We start from the raw sequence: 20,584 nt of genomic DNA on the forward strand, positions 1-20,584 counted from the left end.
TATGTTATTTTCTTTCAAAATATCAAAGAATATTGAACTAGAAGATGGCCTTTGATAATTTTATATCGCATTCTTGACTTGTGTGGTATACATGCTCATGTACTACACAATGAGCATCAGAGCAAAAAAATAAAAAGAGGAGTATTCCTAAAAAAATGGCACGATCTTTAGTCATATATGCATGCGGAACGAATAATAAAAGGAGACGAGCAATAAAATCAAACATATCAAACTAATTGAAAATGACAATGAGGCGAGTTTTAGGCGCAGATATGCTCCTAGATGAACCCCTTAGCCAGGAGAGTGATTCATTAAAACGAAAAACATGTCGTCTTTGTCCACCAAAACCAAAGAGAAAGTCCAATTACACTTGTATAGATTGTAGGCAGGTCATATGTTTACAATGTTCCAAACCCTTGTGCAAGGACTGCCAATAATTTTAAACAATTGGACCAATGTCAAAATTTTTTTATTTGAATTTGAGAAGACTTTTATTCGTTTTTATTTTAGGTTAAACCTTAGATTTATAGTTTTGATTGTTATTTCTTCTAAAAAGTTTAACCCTTTCAGGACCCTAAGGTTACGGAACCTTATTTAATCAATTTAGCTAGATGTAATGAATTAATAGGCATCCTAAAAACATAATTTATACTAAAAATTCAATTCTTTCCAAAAAAAAGTTTTACATTTTTTTTGGAAATTTATGGGGCAAATATGCCCCTATGGTCGCTAAGGGTTACTTTCTACTTAAACATCTAAATTTTGGTTTACTTATTGGTAAGTCTGTTTTGTTGTAAATAATGTACATTTGTTACTTAGTGTCCTTTTTTACTTTTTTATGAATAATATAAATATAATAGGGCAAGTTATTTGTGGTACTCGGCGAAACAATTCCTGTTGTTAGATGATTAGTTAATGATTAGATGGATTGTTTTTTTGAGATGTTGAAGGTTCAGGTGATTCTTGCCGTTGAAGAGTCGTCGTTTCTTCAACCTCGACACCAAATACCCCCTGGTTATCATCCTATACTAGAAGTCTTTCGTCTTCGTCATCAAGCACTAAGTCATCTTCTTCATCGCTAGTGTCACCCACAAGAATTTGAAGAATTTTATTTTTTCGAATTTCAAAAACTCCACTTCTCTGACGAAACATATTCTGCGAAAAATATGAATAAGAAAATGATAGTATTTTGGTATATCACCAGGCCAAAAGTTAAGAAATTCCGTATAAAAAGTATCCCTTTGCGCCGACAGGGACATCCGTGTCCCATAATCTTTATAACGATTTATCACAGAATACAACATAAATACATTACTACTGAATATTTAGAATAACAATTTACTTACCAGGTAATGATAATTTGACACTGTAAAAACTTAAAAAGCACTTTTACAATATCAATTATTTATTCCAAACAGCAGATCATTCGCGCCAAAAGAACTCTAACGTTCCGGTGACGATAGACAATAAACGGTGTTAGTTATCATGTATAGCCAGTAAAAAATAATAAAAAGGTACTTTCCGAAATATTAAAACAAAAAAATAATTTACAATTGTTACGTAAATATTTAATTAATCCATGATTTTTGATTGGGACACCGGCGTCCCCGTGGTCGTGAAAGGGTTAATTGGTTCGAGTTTTTCGTCCTACAATTGATCTCTAGTAAATGTATGCCAAAAAGTGTCTTTAATTGTTATTATGCTTTATTTTATTTACAAATTAAGAAAGATTGATTAAAAGCATCAAAATTATTTAATTTTAATATACATAAAAAACAAAAAATACAAAAGTGTACAAATAAAATTAATATTTACGTAATATTTGACTTCAGAACATAGCGGTCCGAGAGACCGCGTGTCCATGGTAGTGTGACAAAAAAATGACGTCCATAGTTAAGGGTTAAAAATCAAATTAAATTGGATAATTCAAAACAAAGTATATTAACGACATCTATCGCATGTTTTCTTAGATCACATTTAAAGGAACATCCAAAAAAAACTCTTTTCTTTATTGGGCTTGATACTATATCTAGAAGCGCAGTAAAACAATGTCGATATTCTAAAATTTTTTGCTCGGGAGCGGCGTTGTTGCATAAATATCAAAAATATTAGGTGTAAAAAAAACCTAATGGATATTTGGTACTCTTAATAATTCTATATTTAAGTATTTACACGTTGCGGCGTTCTGGAATCGTGACAATAACAACCATTATGGTTTTTCTTATTATTAATTCATTTAAAAAATAAAAAAAACAAATAAAAAAAACAGTCAACATTTGAGTTTTCAGTAGTGTGCGTTCCCCGTCGTGATGTTGTTTGGTTACCAACACCGCGGTGGTGGCGCTGCGAGGTCTTAAATTGTGGTGTCAAAACATGCCGACACGATAGACAATATTTTTTGAGATGATATATATACTAATTATTAATAATGCTATTCTTAAAGTTTAAATAATATCGAGTCTCGCATGTTGAAATTAATAAAACCAAATGTCGTTTTAAATGATCGTACGTTTAATACTTATTTTAATTAAAATTTAAAAGTTAAATAAATCATCAAACTTTTCTTTTAAATAAAAATAGCCTGAAGTAAAAATTCCCTGTAAGAGGAGTCTTATTAATTCCAATTCTAAAATGTACAGCTCTATTTAGGTTTAAATTTTAACATCTGATAACATTTAATTTTAATTATTTTAAACAAATACTCCCGTGCGGCAACTAGCATTGCACTGCAACGAAGCTGTCACTGAATAACAGAAGTTTCAGTATTTGATGAGTATTTTTTATAGAATTGTTTTGTATATGTTTGTATAAGCGATCACATGGGGATAACGGTCAAGCGTTGGGATCTACCAATAAATAATGGGCGGTAAATAGAGGGCGCGGAATGACACATCCTAACCAAATTAAAGATTTAAAATCTTTTATCGGAAAATAAAAATGGCGTTATTATGTAGTTAAAGAAGTAAAAGCAAAAAAAATAATTTATCATGATACATAGCTTTAATAAGGTTTCAAATATTACATAACGTGCATCATATAAGAACACATTTATAAGTTTAAATTAAAATTAAAATAAAAGTTTTAGTTTCCCTGCGCAATCTCTTAAACGGAATCCTCTTCTGGACAGGAGAACAGTTAGATGCGGTTAAGAATATTTAATAGAAGCTAGTAGAAGCAAAACTAAAGTTTCACACTTAACGGTTAACCCTTAACTTGGTAAGGTACATTAGACTGTACATACATTTCAAAAAAAATTTACTGGTTAAATAATAATATTTTTTTGTTTTGTTTTTATTAAAAATATTACTAAATAATTTAGAATTAGTAGAAAAATATTTTCGTTGTTGCAACACTGAACAACACATGTCAAATTCAAAATGGCTTCGAAACAACAAAGTGTTGGCGGGACCCGGGTAAGTTTTTGCGTTATAAATTACTTTTTAGCTCAAAAACTAATAAAAAATGGTGTGTTATTTGATCTAAAAACTATGTATTACTCAAAAAGTGGTTTTATGCGTTACTGTCTCAATTTTTATGGCCGATTTTGGTTGAAACAAATGTATGTACACTGCACTGCACGTTGCCAATAACGCACTAAAATACTAAAAATGAACTATGGTAACCACGCTGTACATTGCTAAGTTTACACAGTTTTTGTTTTTCAACGAATCGGCAGTTTTTGTTTATTTATTTTTTTACCTTCTCATAAAAACTGTCTGCTTTGAACTTTTTTTTTTCTTTTTCCGCCTGCAGAACTTACAACTAACTCGCGCCCATAAGATCTTGGCTTTGGTACCCGCTCAAAACGCATGCTCTGACGATAGTTCCACATCTGATGAGGAAGCAAATGCTTATATACCGCCTTCACCAGATACCTCTGATCCACCTTCAATAGCATCATCACTAGAAGCCCTTAATTTGCTTGATACTTCAACTGACTCCAACAACGAACAGCATGATATACCCATTACTTTACCACTCACACCAACATTTGATGAAGTTTTTCCATCGCCGAATACAAGTAACTACAATGTTATACCCACATTGAACTCCATCCAATCTTTGCCATCTCCTTCTGTTGAACTATCATCTCCCCAGCCTAGCACCAGCGGACAGCAGTTACTACTTACCAGGTCCAAGCGTAAAAAGACAACAAAGACTGTAGTGACCAAAAAAGTAAAGGTTCAGAAATTCGCCCTAAATAATCAATGGTCAAAAGCAGTACTTCGTCACAATGTATCTCTTGAAGAAAACTTATACAATCTCCATCAAACACAAATAGAGACAGTACTGGATTATTTTTTTTCTTTTTTTCTCCTGACTTAATTACTGACATTGTTTATAATACAAATTTATATGCAGTTGAACAACTAGGTCGATCTATTCAGCTGACAGAAGATGAGATTAAAAGCTTCCTGGCCATTCAAATCATGATGGGTATAGTACAGATGCCAGCTTATACTGACTATTGGGCAAGAAAAACAAGATACCCTCTCATTGCTGATCGTATGCCTCTCAAAAAGTATCAACAAATACGTCGATATATTCATTTTGTTGATAATACTTTGGAAGATTCAGACCGTTATTTCAAGGTTCGCCCCCTAATGGAGAAAATACGCAAAAATTTTCTGAAAATTGAAGAAGAAGGAAAATATTCCATTGACGAGATGATGATACCTTATAAAGGTCGTAAAGCAGGTAAACGAAAGCAGTACGTAAAAATGAAACCTAAGAAATGGGGGTTTAAGAATTTTGTCCGTGCGGGTGTTTCGGGTATCATCTACGATTTTATTCTGTATGGTGGCGACGATACCTTTCGTGGACTGACTTTTTCAGAGAAAGAAGCTACAATTGGTTTAGGAGGTATGGTAGTGCTTGCATTGTGTCAAACTATAAAGAAAAAGCCGGCCATTGTGTATGCTGATAACTTTTTTATGTCGCCTGAACTAACATATATTCTGCGGGAAGAATACGGGATCCTTAGTCTAGGAACAATAAGGACTAATCGTCTCAGAGGCTGTCAAGAGTTATTGCCAACTGACAAACAATTAAAAAAGAAGAAACGCGGTTCTAACGCCCAGGTGGTTTGCAATAAGAATAAGTTGGCAGTCGTAAAGTGGAACGACAATAAAATGGTTACACTTATTAGCACCTACATAGACTCGTACCCCTTAGAAACAATCAAACGATACGATAAGGATGAGAAAAAGAAAGTAGATGTAGAATGTCCTCAAGTGGTCAAACATTACAACAAACATATGGGAGGGGTCGATTTAGCAGATATGTTGATATCGTTATATAGAACTCCCTTCAAAAGTCACCGTTGGTACTTGGGAATATTTTCACAACTTGTTGATATGTGTATAAATAACGCTTGGCTCCTACATAGAAGAGATGGGAAGAAGACTTCATTGAAAGATTTCAGATTTGAATTGTTTCATGGGTTGTCTAATAGAATAGGAACAAACCAAAACGTTACAGACGATATAGGCGAGAATCTGAAAATCCATAAACCAGTCTCAGTCCGACCAACTGATAGCGTCAGATTTGATAACACAGGTCATCTTCCAGAAGCAGGTAATGAAACAATGCGTTGCAAATATTGTAAGAGTGGAAGAACATCTGTCTACTGTATAAAATGTAACGTACATTTGTGTTTTGTTGTGGGAAAAATAAAACGTAATTGCTTTCGTAATTTTCACCTAAAATAATAAAGAATAATTTAAATATTTCCTCCTTTTTTTGAAATAAATTTATAATAACCTGAATAATGTAATTCATTATGTCCTTGGTAGTGTACACCAAAATGTACAAACAATTTATTTATAATATTTCTGTAAAATTGGCAGTGTACATTGTGATGTACTTAAGTTTTCTCGAAACCCAGGATACCTAGATTTTTATTTTTATTTTTCTCAAGTTGTCCATTCATAAATTAAACAAAATTTATCAATAATTTCCTTTTTTTTCATATTTTTAGTTCTTGCCAAGTAAAGGGTTAAAATGTTATACCGATATATTTGATTACACGGTTGTAAGAGTTGAATAAATATGACGTCAAAATATATTGTAACGACAGATTTTAAACACAAGCACGGCATTATTAACACTCGGCTACAGAACTTGGTTCTTATTTTTTATTCCCGGGTCATCACCCATGGATCTCGGTTATTGTAAGCGTCTTAACACAATGGGCGCCGAAATCTGTGACTTTGAAATTTGTCAATGTCTGAGGTCAGGTTGTGCAGATACTTAATGTTTTTCTTTTGATTGCTTTTTAACAGCTCGGGTGGATACTAAATATGACCAATCGAATTAAGTAAAGATGAAATATGTAACACAAGGATATTTTTGCACTATTTTGTACGTCGCTTGATTATTTTATTTTGTCTCAATTTGGCGAGTGTGTATGCTTTTGGCAGGTGAATAGGTGCGCAGGGGGCAACTTAATTAACAATATAAATAAAAAGTCAAAACAAAAGCGCGGACGCTAATGTCTGTGGCATATAATATCAACTTTAAAATTACTTACCAAAATTATTTGATCTAGTTATAATAAAAAATATATTAAAACTACTTAATAGCCACCAACACTTTAAATATATAACACTTTTAGTGCCCACTTATTTTATTATTTCGTCTGTACAAGTCATCACTTTTACACACGTTCAATAATATTTCGTAACTTTAACTCGTGCACAGAACGAAACACTCTCTCCTGCCGCCGATCTTTATTCACCGCACATAAAAACGTTCCGATCTTTACATTTTACAAAATCATTGCAAAGAAATGTTTCCTTATAGAGATTACTTTTAATTATAAGTTAAGGAAAAAGACTAATTTTTACGGCACTAAATATACACGCAATGATCTAACAACCACTCGGCCACTTGGTATGCTTACAATTTGTCAAAAACAATAAAACCCGGCACGGTGCGGGGAGTCCCCGCAGCAAACGCACGTTCGTTAATTAATATGCGGATCATAGACAAGCGACGTTCGATAGCCGCGTAATTTTTTTGTGTTATATATTGTATGTACTGTAATGTTTTGTGTATGAACAATTTGAAATATTTCAAATTATGTGTGTTAAGACTATGGTACCAAAAATTACTTACATTTTATAGAAACGTGACTAACCAGCGATACGCCAACGACATCATAGCCAGTGTAAAGACATTGTAACTCAGCGCGATGTTCGAAGATCTCGTGTGAGTTTGGCTATGATTGGGTAAGAATGGACGCAATTCATTAAACTAAGTTAATCTAATTCTGAAGAATAAGTCAATTGACGAATCCGAATCGGCTGTGCAACGTTCTCGAAACGACGAAACATCTCTTGCAACCGGTTTTGTTAAATATCTACGGGGAATGTCTATGTCCAGCTGTGAAGGTCCTTCTGCTGAAACGATACTAATAACTGTAAATAATAATAAGACACATCTAATAGGTCTCTACTAAACAATAATAATTGTGAATATAAGTAAAGTCGTCTCTGTTCATTAATTAACTTACATTTTTGCTAAATTAACAAATAAATTTTGGTGCAGATGGCTGTAGAAAAATATTTTCCAGTATCTTATTTTTGCTATAATAAAATAATGTAACTAATTGTGGTCCAATAGTGTATAAGTTAGGGTAAACTTGGTAAAGATTTACGGATTCAGTGTGTAATCATTATTACTAATATATAGGACAAAGGTGTGTACTTTTATAGATGTCAAATATATAATAATCCATTCATATACTTTGTGTCAAAACATATGAATTCTCTGTGCAGCTATGAATTATACTTCGATCGTGCGTGCGTCACGCGTCGTGTCAGCCGCGACAGTGACAGGCGGCGCTCGGACGCGACGTCGTTGTTAGTAACAACTCTAACAACTTGTTACTGCGAGATGTCAGTGTGAGCATGTGCGCACTGGCCGTGTCTACGCTGTGCGCGCTGGCGCCAACGCGGCCAGGTACTGCTTCGTGCGCGAGGAGGCGGCGGCGGCGGCGCGCTGCCCGGGCGCTATGCTGGCGCCGCGCTGGGCGCTCGCGGCCGCGTGTTGCATCGCGCCGCTCCTGGCCTACGTCAAGTACAAGACGCGCCGCCCCGCGTCCGACCGGGGCGACGTGGCCGCCGTGCACTATAAGTACGGTAGATAATATAGTAAACTAAACTAAGTATTTTATAGTATTCATATTGTATGTTATTATCAATTAATTAATTTTGCTGCTATTTTGACTGCTACAATTTGTAGACATCGAGGAAGCTCTTAAAATCTGTTGAATTTAGTAATTAATATAATAACACAATTTTTCTTTTTGTCATATCGTCAGTATCTGTACTTCAAACAAAAGTAATATTTTAGTTTTTTCCATATGGTTATTGATTATTTATTTTTTGTAATGTTTTGGCCATTACAGTGTTTGTGTGTATCTATGATAATTTTTTGTCTTGTCATAAAATATTTATTTGTTGTTTAAATAAATACAAACCAGTTTTAGAATTTTTCTTAATGTTTCTGTGATTACTGGACATTTTATAAGATTATTTTTTGAGAAATGAAGTTCATACACATTAAAAATAATGTATGTAAGTACATATAACTTACATCGATTTGGTTCACGTGGTGTAAACACTTCTTCAAGTCAAAACTTCTTCAAATAATCACCTAGTTCAATATTCAATAGCATGATAAAAATAATACTTTCAGAGGATACTCCCTGCAAAACGTTTGTCAAATTTACATAAATTACTTCTTTATTAGGTTGTTACCTCACTTCTTTGTGTTGCGTTTTATTGTCTCGCTACAGATAATATTTAATTTTGTTTTAGATGGTTTATTTCAATTTATTTCATTTTATTACATTAAATACCAAACAATAGTTATTGTTATATACGAGTAGATGGCGCGGGTAAACGTAAATATAATTAAAAAACATAAATTGTTGGCGTGCGTGAGGACTATATAAATGGATTAAATAAGTTTAAACGATGGTGGTAATTTAATTAAAGTTTCACAAAACTAGGTAACAATACATTGACGCGTAACAATGGACTGACCGTAACAACATCGCATCGCATGCAAGAGGGCGCTTAGCGTCACAAACTGTCAAATATAAAGAGTAAAGTCAAACGACTTTCTAGAGCAAAAGCAGCCTCTTTTTTCTTGTTTTCGTTTTTTGATTAACGTTAAAATACTAAAGTATGAAAAAAAATATGCGTATTCGGTGCACTTGTCAATTCTATTTATTAAAAGTATACTGTGTCATGTGTGTGCATGTCGTGGCGATTGAGACTTGTATGAATAGTGCACGAGCGTAGAGGAACTGTACTAGCGTGATGGAGGGTTATCTTCCATACTTGAATTGGAGCCTCGCTAACTCGAGCAAGAACAGCGCCGGCACTAGCAAGAGGAACTAACCCAAAGTAGTATTTGTCTTTTATTTTTAGTTTTGTATTTACCACAACAGGTGGCGTTATCATAATAATATTAAACTTTCATATTGATATAACCTAAAATTAATAGCTATCTGCCTTTTGCCAGTATTAAACTGACTGGTCGCTTGCGGGTTAATAATAATATAATTAAAATAATATTTTATATTACCACGCTGTAAGTGGACTATATTTGTGGGACGGTTGTGCAAATTACGCGGTATGAAATATTATGTAGCTTGAGTTTGTTACAACAGGAAAGAGAATAGTAAGATAGGAAGACAAGGGCCAAGGAACTCACCATGTCAGCATTAATTCCTTATTCTCAGAGTCCTGAGAGCGGCGCGGAACTCGATTCTCGTTTTAGCATTAATTGTCTGTTTCACAGTAAAAAAAAACACACGCGGCGTGGATGCGGTTAGTATCAAAGTTTGCGAAACAAAAATGGTGGGCGGAAGAAAGTTTTGTCGGGTTTTTACCCTGTGCGTCAATGTTGCCACTTCACAGCACAGCTTGTTCCCTCGGCGTATTGATGCGTGAGTGGGAAAAGGATGGGAATATAGGAAATAACCGCTACATTTATACATAAATTACTTATGTAATACATACATAAATTTCGAGTGTGAAATATGAATTCGAAAAAGTAAATGTATTGATAATTAGAATAATTGTACGTATAAAACACATCACGGCGTAAACACTGCCTTTATACTCGTATATTAAGCGAAGGTTTGTTGCCGTATTGAAAGAATGTTTCATTTGATCTGTGTACTAATATATATATTTTCTTTTCTTTTACGTTAATGTTGCCTAGTAACCTCTAAAACAATTTTTTCCGGACACAATTTCGATTTCCGCATTGTGTTAATTATATTACAGAAAATTCTCTAGATCGAATGTACTACGAAATTGGATAGAACTGCATACAGTTGCTAGCGACACAACTAGATGGCGTTATCCTCAACATGCATTGTGCGGAAGAGACAACGCTGTATCATATTTCTCGCTTTTTGATTCGCTGCAAATTTGTATTATTTTTTTAGCTACGTATTGTATTCTTAGTTTAAAGATTTCGTATTGTCACCATCTCCAAGGTCTACCAGCCCTAGGAATAAATCCCACAAAGTGGTATCGATATTGAACAAATAAATAAAATAAATATATTTTTCTTTTGTTGTCGAGTTGCTGTTTTCTTTTACCTACCATCTACAGCATTATAAACGGTACAACATCGATGCCGGAAGTCTAATGGTGTCCTCCGTGATGAAAACATAAGATTACGTTTAATCTTTTCTATTTCCCTACCGGTCGCGTGCAAGCGCACCTACTGACGACTCGACTGGAGTTTTAGTTGCAGTAAGTAAAATAACATAAGAAACTAGTCAGTTAATAGCAAGCTATCCGGAACCAAGGGAGTCATAAAGAAACGAAAATAACGAAGAAACTGCGTAAATAAGTTCCTTGAGGAATAAAGTAAGTCCCATGGGCTGCGTTGTTTCATTTGACTGCTGTTGAGACCACCTCTATTGACATGGCGCCGCGGCTTGCGTGGTCACATTTATAGCGGACTCGTTCAGAGCTTAAAAATAAATACAATATATTTACACTATTTATTCATTACACGTACACACATAAATTTCAACAGTAACATAAGCACAAACACCAAAAATGTATTGGATTCATTTTTACAATGTAATAAAGATTTGTATTCACCTTTAAAGTCATCAGCTTCTAAGCGCTAAATCCAGATGAGAGTGAGTCAGATCGCAGGCCTTTTATTGAACGTACGCTACTGCAGGCCGCGTGCGGTGCCGGCGCTGCGGGAGTCAACGTGCCAGCTGGTTATGAGTTCGAAAACTCACTCGCGGATCAAATATCCATGACATTAGTGAATGAACCGTTACCATCCACGACACTCGGGCCGAGTATCTGGCAGCCAGGCGTGGTTTATGCCGACCTCTCGGATCCGAATAAAGTTTATTATATTAAAATTATAAGAACAACTACTTAGAGTCGTACATATTTTTAAACATTCATTTGTACTTAATCAACATTCTTTATTAAAAAAAATCCCTAGGCAATTTATTAATTTATTTATTTTTATGGCAAAATATGTCTTAATGTAGTTTTGAATATTTGTGAAGTTTACTTCTAACAAAGAAACCATTACAATATTTAAACAAAGTATTTTTTTTAAATTTTATTATTACCATTATTACCATCTCCTCGTCATCACCATCACCATCACAATCACAATCGTTGCACACGGGTCGGGCAGCCTCGTCCCCCCCGCGTGTGTGTGGTCGCGGAGGCTTTTGCATACCGATTTATTATTTGCAAGAACGCGGTTATTTATGTACTGCGCTACAGTTTCCAACGAGACAGCGATTTCTCTTAATGTAAATTTAACCCTTCGGGTCGATGGCGCGTGCACTACACGTATATATATATATATATATGTGTGTGTGTGTGTGTACGATCGTATATTTAATCTACTATCAAACGCGGCACGGAGGCCGGATGGTTTTTTTCTCACATCTCCTTACAATGCCAGAATAGAGTTAAAATCAAGAGGGTCCTCTTTCCTTTGTATACTGATATTAAACATAGAAAAGACATAAAGACTTCTTAACACCTAATTTAATCATCCCTTGGATTTATAAATAATTAAATTAGACCACGGCGGTACAAATATGCTGCTTTAAACCAATTAAGGCTTGTTCGGCTTAATTGCAATGCAATTATGTTAATAATTTCAATTGCAATTGATGCACGTGGCTTATTTCCAAAATAATATTTTGTAAGTCGGTTTTCTTTTGGTCTAATCGATATAAAAGGATTGGGTGATTAGTTTCGGCTATCACAATAATTGCGACTTTCACCCAGTCAAGATGACGATAGACGTTTATAGTTCTTATTATCCCACTATTGAGACCCCAAGTGACTTTCGCCGTAAGGTTATGACTTGCGATAAGCTATGAGCTTACTGCGGAGCAGAATCATCTCCTACCAACAACTGATGAAGTTAGGGCAAAAACATGTAAAAATACGCCCGGAATTTATCAATAGAGGATGTGTGTTCTTTCATCATCATAACGCCAGAGCACACACACGTTTAGCCGCTCGGCAAAAATGAAGAAAGTTTGACTGGAAGATGATAATTTCCACTAAAGAAATTGCCACCTGTTTCGGTCGTTCCAGAATTCTTAAAGCGGTGTTAGGTTAACATAAAGGGAGGACAGTCAAAACTTCTTCGTACACGACACCGCGTCGCGACCTGCGCGGTGACAAAAGTACATCGTAAATATCTAATAGATTCAGGCGTTACTTTGCGGAAGTCCATCCTAAGTAAGAAAAGGACTAATATATAGCTACCTATCGCTATGTATCATGTAGTATAGCGGAAGTAGCTATATATTATAAAAATACATCTAACGAAATGGCACCAACGTACATTACCAAAACGAAAATGAAAAAAAAAACTGTTCTAATAAAATCAAAGATTTTAAAATTTTATTCAAAGAACATTCATTCAAAAAACGTAGCAAGTTTTTCCAGCCAAGTATAGATATCTTATATTATAAATCTATTAATTTTAAAAAAATGCCTTTCTGTGTTACAAAATATGGTCTAAAGTATATAATGGTTGACCGTAAAAAAATTTAAACTAAACGGCTGTGCAGTGGCCTTCAACAACGGTATTATATAATTTAACAATAAATAAAAAATTGTAATTGATATTGTGGGGCGCTTGCGGGTTTTGTTGGTGGCTACAAATGAAACGAAGAGTCAGGTTATTTATTTATTGGTTCAGTAGCGGCGCCGGGCGGCGACGCGTGGCTTGCGCTCCGGCACGATGGCGGCGCCCGACACCGACAGTCCTTCACTGGCCCTGCGCACAGACCACAGCAAACTCGGTGCGTGAACAACCGGTGCAAAATTTCTCTTTCAAGAGATTCTTAATTCGAGTATAAGTCTTCTGTTATGTCTAACAGAGCGCAATAAAACGAGACGTACAAACTTAAATAATAAAAGGCTTAGTCTGGCAGTTGTACCTGATCGGTGTGGACAGGTCGTCTGGAAGCCAGCAGTGTAGGGAGTAACCGCGACGCATCTGAAACAACCGCCTTCTGGATCTCAATATACGCTAGAACCGGAGCAGCGCACTGCGCGGTGCATCGCTCCGGTCAGCATCACACTAATAAGCACATTATCTCTGTTATTTAAGGGGAGGTATGGTCAAGTATGATGCCTCTAGAGTTGCAAACTGAAAACAGACTCGCTTGGCTCATCCCGCGTGTGTAAAGGAGCCACGAGTGCGCTCAGTGGCTACTCCAGAAGACGTCGGTCGCAGAGCTGTCCACGAGCGTTTCAGACTGACGCGACTTCGCATCTCTGAGCTGTAACTGTGCGGCGCGCGCGCGCTGTTCGTCGAGGAGCCGCCGGGACACGTGACAATGCTTTACCTTAAGCGAACTCTTCGTTTTGCTGCGAGAAGCTCGAAAGGTCTCAACGTCGGGCAACACCTCCGTCGACTTCTTCACGCTCTTAGACGCAAGAACTGAAGAGTCTACAAAAAAGGAACGTCTGTGTGTATGAAAGAGTTAAAGCAAGACCAGAAAGCTGTTCGTAATATTTGTAAGCGATGCTTGTTGATGCAGCTGCACCCTCAGCACTGAAGCTGCGAGCACAAGAGCTCGCACAGCACAGTGCCAGCGCGGCGCTGGAATATCGGGCAGTCTCCTTAAATCTGCGGGTTAAACAAACTGAGAAGAATATATCCAACGCCACGTGCACGATGCAACAGCACTAGCGCTCACGCTGGCGTGCCGGGGGGGAGAGGGGCAGTAGTGCGCCGGGAGGGGCAAGTGCACGCGTGCGGTACCAACGAGCGGCTCACCCGAGGCTTCCTTCTTCAGTGTGAGCGAGAAGCGGCCCGGCGCAGGGCCCACGCGTTCGTCGCCGGCCACCTGCCCGAGGTATTTTAATTAAACTAAGTAAAAACAAACACATGGGCGTGCGCCAGAGCTCAGCCCGTTGGTCCCCATATTCCTCGAATATTTGTAACCTCCGCCGTTAATGTACGCGATGCGTGGTGTTCCTTGCATTCGTGACGCTTTGTAGCCCAATGTACGTAAATGTAAGCACTCCCGCGCCGCGGATCGAAATCGAAATATCTTTACTCGGGACTTTTGAACCGTCCAATAATTTGCTTGCACCTTTAATTAACAATACAAGCTGTAAGCTACTACCGGGTCGGGACGCTTATCTGATGAGAACAGTCGCGCAGAAAGTCAACAGTTGCTGTTATAAATGAAATTTAACAATTTTGCACGTGTACATTACAACATCTATTGTGCAAATGAGCCAATTAACCAAGTTCCACGCTTTGTAATCAACTAAAAATTATTTAATACTACAATAGAATTTACTTAATAATATTCTTCAACTTTTTTTTTGATGCATGCCTAAGAAACGGAAGATATTTTAGGCGTTAAAGGTTTGTTTTGTTTTTGGTATTTACCATGTGTCTGTCACTGTTTTTCAAATAAATTTAATTTATGGTCCATAAACAACATGTTATTAATGATCAGATGTACCCCAATGAACTTCGTTTCCATATTCTATTAAATATTATTATTGAAAAAGTAAAAGTACTCGTGCACCAGCGCGCCCTGGCAGTTGCCACGGCCTCCGTGGTGAGTACGTCGCTCACCTTCGGTTTGCCGATGATATCGTCCCAATAGCAATAGCTGAGATCGTGGAAGACAACACAAACAACTTAGTTAAGGTCGCGGGAAGTCCCCGGGCGCGGCGATCCGTGAGGGAGGTCAATGCCGTGCCATGCCTACAAGTGGTCGTCTATCGGTTGGAAAGAAGAGGACAAACTTGCCACCGCTGTTTGACAATTAAAGTATGTGGGACGGACGTACTGCGTTGCGGAGCGGCGGCGGGGCGGGCGTGGGCGGCAGCTGGCGGGCGCGCTGGCCCCGGGCGCGCCCCTCCGGGAAGCGCAGTCGCATCTCCACGTCGGCCGGCAGCACGGCCGCGCATGAGCCCGCCACCGTCACCGCCCAGCGCCCTGCGCACAGCGCCAGTGAACCAACGGCTTGCGGCGGTTTTCGCGGCCAGCGCTCTAGTGCAGCGCTGCGACGCCTTTAGACTTTACATAGCAATATCGTAGGTGCGCGCGGTAGAACCACTCAGCAGAACCGTCTTAGCAGTGATTAATTTTCAGTGTTTTTTGGGGGAAAACTATTTAGATTATGGTATGGTATGATATAATAAATATTGTCGTATGGCAAATTCTAACTAATGTTCGGATGGCCAAAATGATGCGTAACTAGACATGAAAGTTGGGCATATGGGTATGACCGTGAAACAAAAGTGTAGTAGACTGTGAACTTTACCAGGGCTTACTGCAACGTTTGCGAGATGGAGTACGGAGTAAGAAAATGAGCCAACAGTTACATCAGCAAGACAATGCATGGTGCCACACACCGCTGCTGATCCACAAGTTTTTGGGAAAAAAATGTGTGAATTAGTGACATGTGATTTCTGGTTACTCCCAAAAATCCAAATCGTTTCAACACAATTCCCTACATTGAAAGAGCTACGACGGAGTAGCTGAAGGGTCTTTCGAAAGAAGCATTTCATAAGTGCTTCCTGTCGTGGAATAAACGTTGGCATTAGTGCTTCGCTAGCCAAGGAGAGTATTTCAATGTGAATTTAATACTTTGTTCGCAATAAAATTAGTGACCGTATTCCTATTATACCTCGTATGCTTGTTCAGTTTGCGATATAGTTTAGTGCCAAACCCTTTAACCCGGGTCCATTGAAATAGGGCTGAATTATCCCTTGCCTGTCGTACGAGGCTACTAAAACAGCATCCAGTTCGCGGGCACTGAAGGCGGCTATAGCTGCGGCATAGCGCGGACGACGGGGTCGATTCAGCTCCAGTGATGTGTCGCGGCATAGTGCCGAGAAGCCACTGCGAATTCTGTAGACGATTCGGCAGCCCTACCCAAGGTAAAGAGAATGACCACCGAGGGGGTTTAGTAAGTAGAAACCCCACATAATCTTTTCCTTACCCTAGAGAGAAGGATGTCTTATGTCTGTCTAGAAGATATCCCGCTCCGAAACAAGTACAAAAGCTTAACCAGTGCAAAGTGTTTTTGCCGGAAACCGAAGGGGAGGCGAGGAGAATAAAGGTCAGAGGTAACCGGTATATCCATAATTACAAAAAAAAACTCTTAAATTAAATTAGTCTTCTAAACTAAATTTTAGACATAGCTATAGCATAGCTTTGCCTCTTTAACTATCAACTTTGAGAGTGAATGATCTATATTGAGAGCTATGCTTGTCCGGCAGGAAAGATATACAAAGTGTAATCGTTGCCTTTGTAGCAGGTTCGTTCGATTCGTGTGTGAGTATCGTAAACAAATTGGAAAGGCTCGATCGGTGAGCTGTGAAAATGTTCACATCTTACAATTTAATCGGCATCAAAGGATAAAGTGAGTGGATGGTACGTGACCGGCAGCAGGTTGGCGGTACGCGTACCTACCTCCGTCGGGCGCGGCGCGGCGGCGGCGACGTGCGTGCGTCCAGGCGCGCGCCGGCTGCCCGCTGGCATCGCTGGAGCTGGAACTGGAGGCGCCGCTGTCCGCGCGCTCAGCTGCGCTCGCCGGGCAGCGCGGCAGCCGCGCCTCCGCCTCCCCGCGCTCCCCCCACCTCTCCTGGCATCCGCCTCGCACGCCTTCTTAACAATGAAACAAGGTTCTGTGCTAATTGTTTATTTACATCATTCGGACAGTGCTTTCCACAAGGAGCTGAAGTGGTTTCCTGGGTGCGACGGTTTGTACGTGCTGTGCTACTCTACGGGAACGGCAGAAGCGGTGGAGCGGGCCAACAGCGGCGGAGCGCATGAGCGGGCCGTACCTGGCGGCGGGCGCAGCGGACGCGGAGGGCGTGGCGCGGGTAGCTCGACGTTGTGTTGCCGGTTCACGAAACTTTTCCGTCTTGGCAGCGGTGTCTGTGTGGACATTGTGAAATTTCTGATGGGGCTGGTGCCTGCAGTTCTATGCAGCGGATTACCTGGAGACAAGCCGCTCTTTTGTGAGGGCACACCGCGACGAGTGTCAAGGCCAGGCACCGGTGAAGTGGCCACACTCCTCGTTTCTTTGCTATTAAACCGATATGTATCGAATTTCAAATCGCTTCCGTCACGAGAGTCAGCACTGATTCGACTCGACGTCGTGACCCCCGTGGAGAGCACGCGCGCCTCCTCCGCGCTTGCGCTGACTCTCTCCTCGGGTATGACGTCAAACACGCGCCTGAAGCGGAGAGAGTTGGAGCGCGACCTCGACTCGCAGACGGGCGCCGCCGCCGCCGGGCGCTCGGGGCTGGCGCCGCCGCGCCGCTGCTGCTGGGGACAGGAGCCGCTCTTGCCAGTTTTCTGGGAGCCCGCGCGCTCCGGCACCGGGACGGGTATTCGCGATTTCTTTTGCACGGCACTTTGGCTGTCGTCGGAGTTTCCTGTCTCCGGAGAGCTAGCGGAGCTGCTGATGTATTCCAAAATCTCTAATATCTCGATGCATTTTTTACCGTCGTGTATTTCTGACTTTTGATAAATCCTTTTAGGGTTACTCTCTTCGGTCGCAAGAGGAGGACAAGTTTGCAGAGAAAGTTTTCCGCGAATTTGAAATTTCTCTTTATGATAATTTTTATCGGTATCCTTGTGTCCGGCCTTAGATATTTTCTTAATGTTATTATTTATTTCTGCGTCTTTCTTTTTGTTCTTCTTGGATAGTGATTCAGACTTGGCCGACACCATCACGACGGATTTCTGTTTGATGCGCATGTGTTTAATCTCATCTTGAGCAATTTTCGAAATAATCTCTCGTAGCAGTGCATCGAGCAGGAGCTCGCACTCGCGCTCCGTCTCCTCTCTGGAGCTGCGCAGGTGACCCCGGCGCTGCTGTTCCACCTCCCTGCGGAGCTGCTTCACCCTGACGCGGCGCGCGCACTCCATGCGTAGCTCCCGCTTCTTATGCCGTCTGTACAGCCGTTGCTTTATGGTATCCGGCATGTGCTCGGCTACGACTATGTCTTTCTTTTCGCGGTCACACTCGCAGCGGTCGTCTTTGATCGTCACGAAAAAGGATTCCCCTTTGTCCTTCACGGCCGCACTCTCGGGTTTATAAGCGTCCTCCGGCAGCAAGTCCAGGACGTCGATTGCGGAGCGCACTAACTCGCTCCGCCTGCTGCCGCCGGTCGCTCTGCGGAGCATCACGGAACGCGGGGAGTTGGGATCGTCCAAACTGTCCACGAGGCTGGTGCATCCGGAACCGATTGCTTCGGCGTCATCCGAAGACGAAGTGTTTACCTCCATCGACTCCGTATGAGGGAATGCCGAGAAGCGCGGCACGATCGCGTCTTCGCACGTACTATCGTAGTAGTTGGCCGCACCAACTCCGCCGAGGGGGCGCGTCCCTGCCTTTATCTGCGCCCCCTCCGCCCCGAGCCGCGAGTCCGCGCCACGCGTACTCCCCGAGGACGCCCCCTGCTCGTCGATATACACGTCTACGTTCGATACCTCTACATGAGAAATGCTCGGTGAACATTCGTCGGTATAGCGCGCTTCCGGTTCCACTCTGTCCAAATCTTCCCGGAATAGTTTTTGTATCTGCTGCAGAACCGCCCTGTTGACGTGCGGAGTGGGCGCGACGGGCGCGCGGCTTTCAGCTGAGGAAAGCTCGCGCGCGCTGTCAACGCTGGGCAGCTCCTTGCGAGTGCTGGGCAGCTCGTCGCAGGCGCTGGACAGCTCGTAGCGGCCGGCGGGAGAAGGTGCGCTGCCGCTGCACAGCTCCGCGTGCCCGAAAATTATTTGGTTGTTGGACGTGGGGCTTAAGTGCACGATGGTGTTGACGCCGGCGTTTTGCAGTTTCACTTTGATTTCTTTTTCGATAATACTCATTTTGTTCGGCGCGGCGATGGCCGCATTCATGGATTCCAACTGATCGGTTAGCGAATTCAAGCTTTCTACTAATATGTTGGAAACGTACTCGTCGATATTTCCCTTGCCAGCCTCGCCGATGCCCCGGTGCCTCCCTGGCGGGGTTCCGTTCGGGAGCGTCGGCGACGTATCGGTGAAATCGGCTTTAGACAGCGGACCGCTGACCGTGTTCAACGTTTCGGACACAACGATCTCGAGAATATCGTAAGCCGGCGTTTCCAGCGCTAGAGGTCGGTCGAACGGCAGCACGTCGCCGGACGCGTCGTGGAGGCTCGTTGTTTCTTCACTAGTCCTACTGTCCGCGCCGACAGTTTCAGCGCTTTCGCCACCCGAGCCCACCTTGGGGCGAACCGTCTCCTGCGCGGTACAGCCTGAAGTTGAACACGGCTCCGACGAGTCGACGAAGAGATCCTCTGCGCCGCAACTAGCGTCGCCTTCGATAGGGACGGTGGACTCGGTCGCCGCGCAGGACGACATTGTGCAGCGAAGAGTATCGGCATCGGTCGAATCCTTATAATCGGACTCCGAAGTGGACACGGCGAGAACGTTCGCGACGACTCGAGAAGAGATCGGTTCGTCTCCGTGGCTCAAGCGCTCGCAGCCCGCGGGGCAAGGCGACATCGAAGTACCGCAAAAGGAGAGCGGGACTGAGTCCGGGCGCGGCCGCTGTGGGGACGTGTGTCCCGAAGCGCTTGGCGCGGAAGCGGGCCGCAGCTCGGCGCGTGACGCGTCAAGCGAGCGGCATGCGGCGCCCCCCTGCAGCCGCCGCAGCAGCGCCGAGCGCCGCATGACGTCGCGCCGCGCGCCCCTCGCCCCGTCCGCTGCCCCGCAGTCCTCGGCGCCCCGCGCCCCGCACACACACCGCTCGGCCGCGCGCCGCGCCTCCTCGCCACTCAGCTGCGTCAGCCGGTATCTGGAGACCAATGTCAAACAGTTGAATGTAGCGTACTGAATTATTGTCGTAGATATCAATATCTCCTATAGCATTCAAAATAATACAGAGCGTATTTGATTGAACCAATCCGTGCCGTTGATTTCAGAATATTTATTTCATTTAATACTATTGAAAAGGCGCGGCCGTGAAGGAAACCAAATAGTCTTTGGACTGAATGGTGAATATGGTTGTGATGTTAGAAGAAAT

At 41.3% G+C, this 20,584-nt stretch overlaps 2 protein-coding genes across 2 annotated transcripts; both read right to left on the bottom strand.

Moving 5' to 3' along the window:
• Positions 1-13,238: 13,238 nt before the first annotated feature.
• Positions 13,239-15,917, bottom strand: LOC137920435 (uncharacterized). The gene is made up of 6 exons (XM_068763801.1): positions 15,839-15,917; positions 15,362-15,510; positions 14,329-14,398; positions 13,895-13,998; positions 13,484-13,542; positions 13,239-13,320 (listed from the first exon to the last, which is right to left on the bottom strand). The coding sequence occupies exons 1-6, from the start codon at positions 15,915-15,917 to the stop codon at positions 13,239-13,241; spliced, it is 543 nt and encodes a 180-aa protein (XP_068619902.1).
• A 1,120-nt stretch (positions 15,918-17,037) lies between these two features.
• On the bottom strand, positions 17,038-20,109 carry LOC137920275 (uncharacterized). Its single transcript, XM_068763560.1, has one exon. The coding sequence runs from the start codon at positions 20,062-20,064 to the stop codon at positions 17,299-17,301; it is 2,766 nt and encodes a 921-aa protein (XP_068619661.1). The 5' UTR covers positions 20,065-20,109; the 3' UTR covers positions 17,038-17,298.
• Between the last annotated feature and the right edge of the window lie 475 nt (positions 20,110-20,584).

Source organism: Battus philenor, unplaced genomic scaffold (genome assembly GCF_028537555.1).
Source record: "Battus philenor isolate CCGP_79_NKW_IND1 unplaced genomic scaffold, ilBatPhil1.0.hap1 SCAF_18, whole genome shotgun sequence".
Lineage (NCBI taxonomy): Eukaryota > Metazoa > Arthropoda > Insecta > Lepidoptera > Papilionidae > Battus > Battus philenor.

Bases quoted from the DNA above. Each gene is read 5' to 3' on its own strand.
- LOC137920435 (XM_068763801.1), bottom strand. From the start codon at position 15,917: ATGCATTGTCTTGCTGATGTAACTGTTGGCTCATTTTCTTACTCCGTA. The intron at 15,511-15,838 runs GTAAAGTTCACA...CGCTGTGCGCAG, and splicing joins AAACGTTGCAGTAAGCCCTG to GGCGCTGGGCGGTGACGGTG. The intron at 13,321-13,483 runs GTACAACTGCCA...GTCTGTGCGCAG, and splicing joins GACCTGTCCACACCGATCAG to GGCCAGTGAAGGACTGTCGG.
- LOC137920275 (XM_068763560.1), bottom strand. From the start codon at position 20,064: ATGTCGCCTTGCCCCGCGGGCTGCGAGCGCTTGAGCCACGGAGACGAA.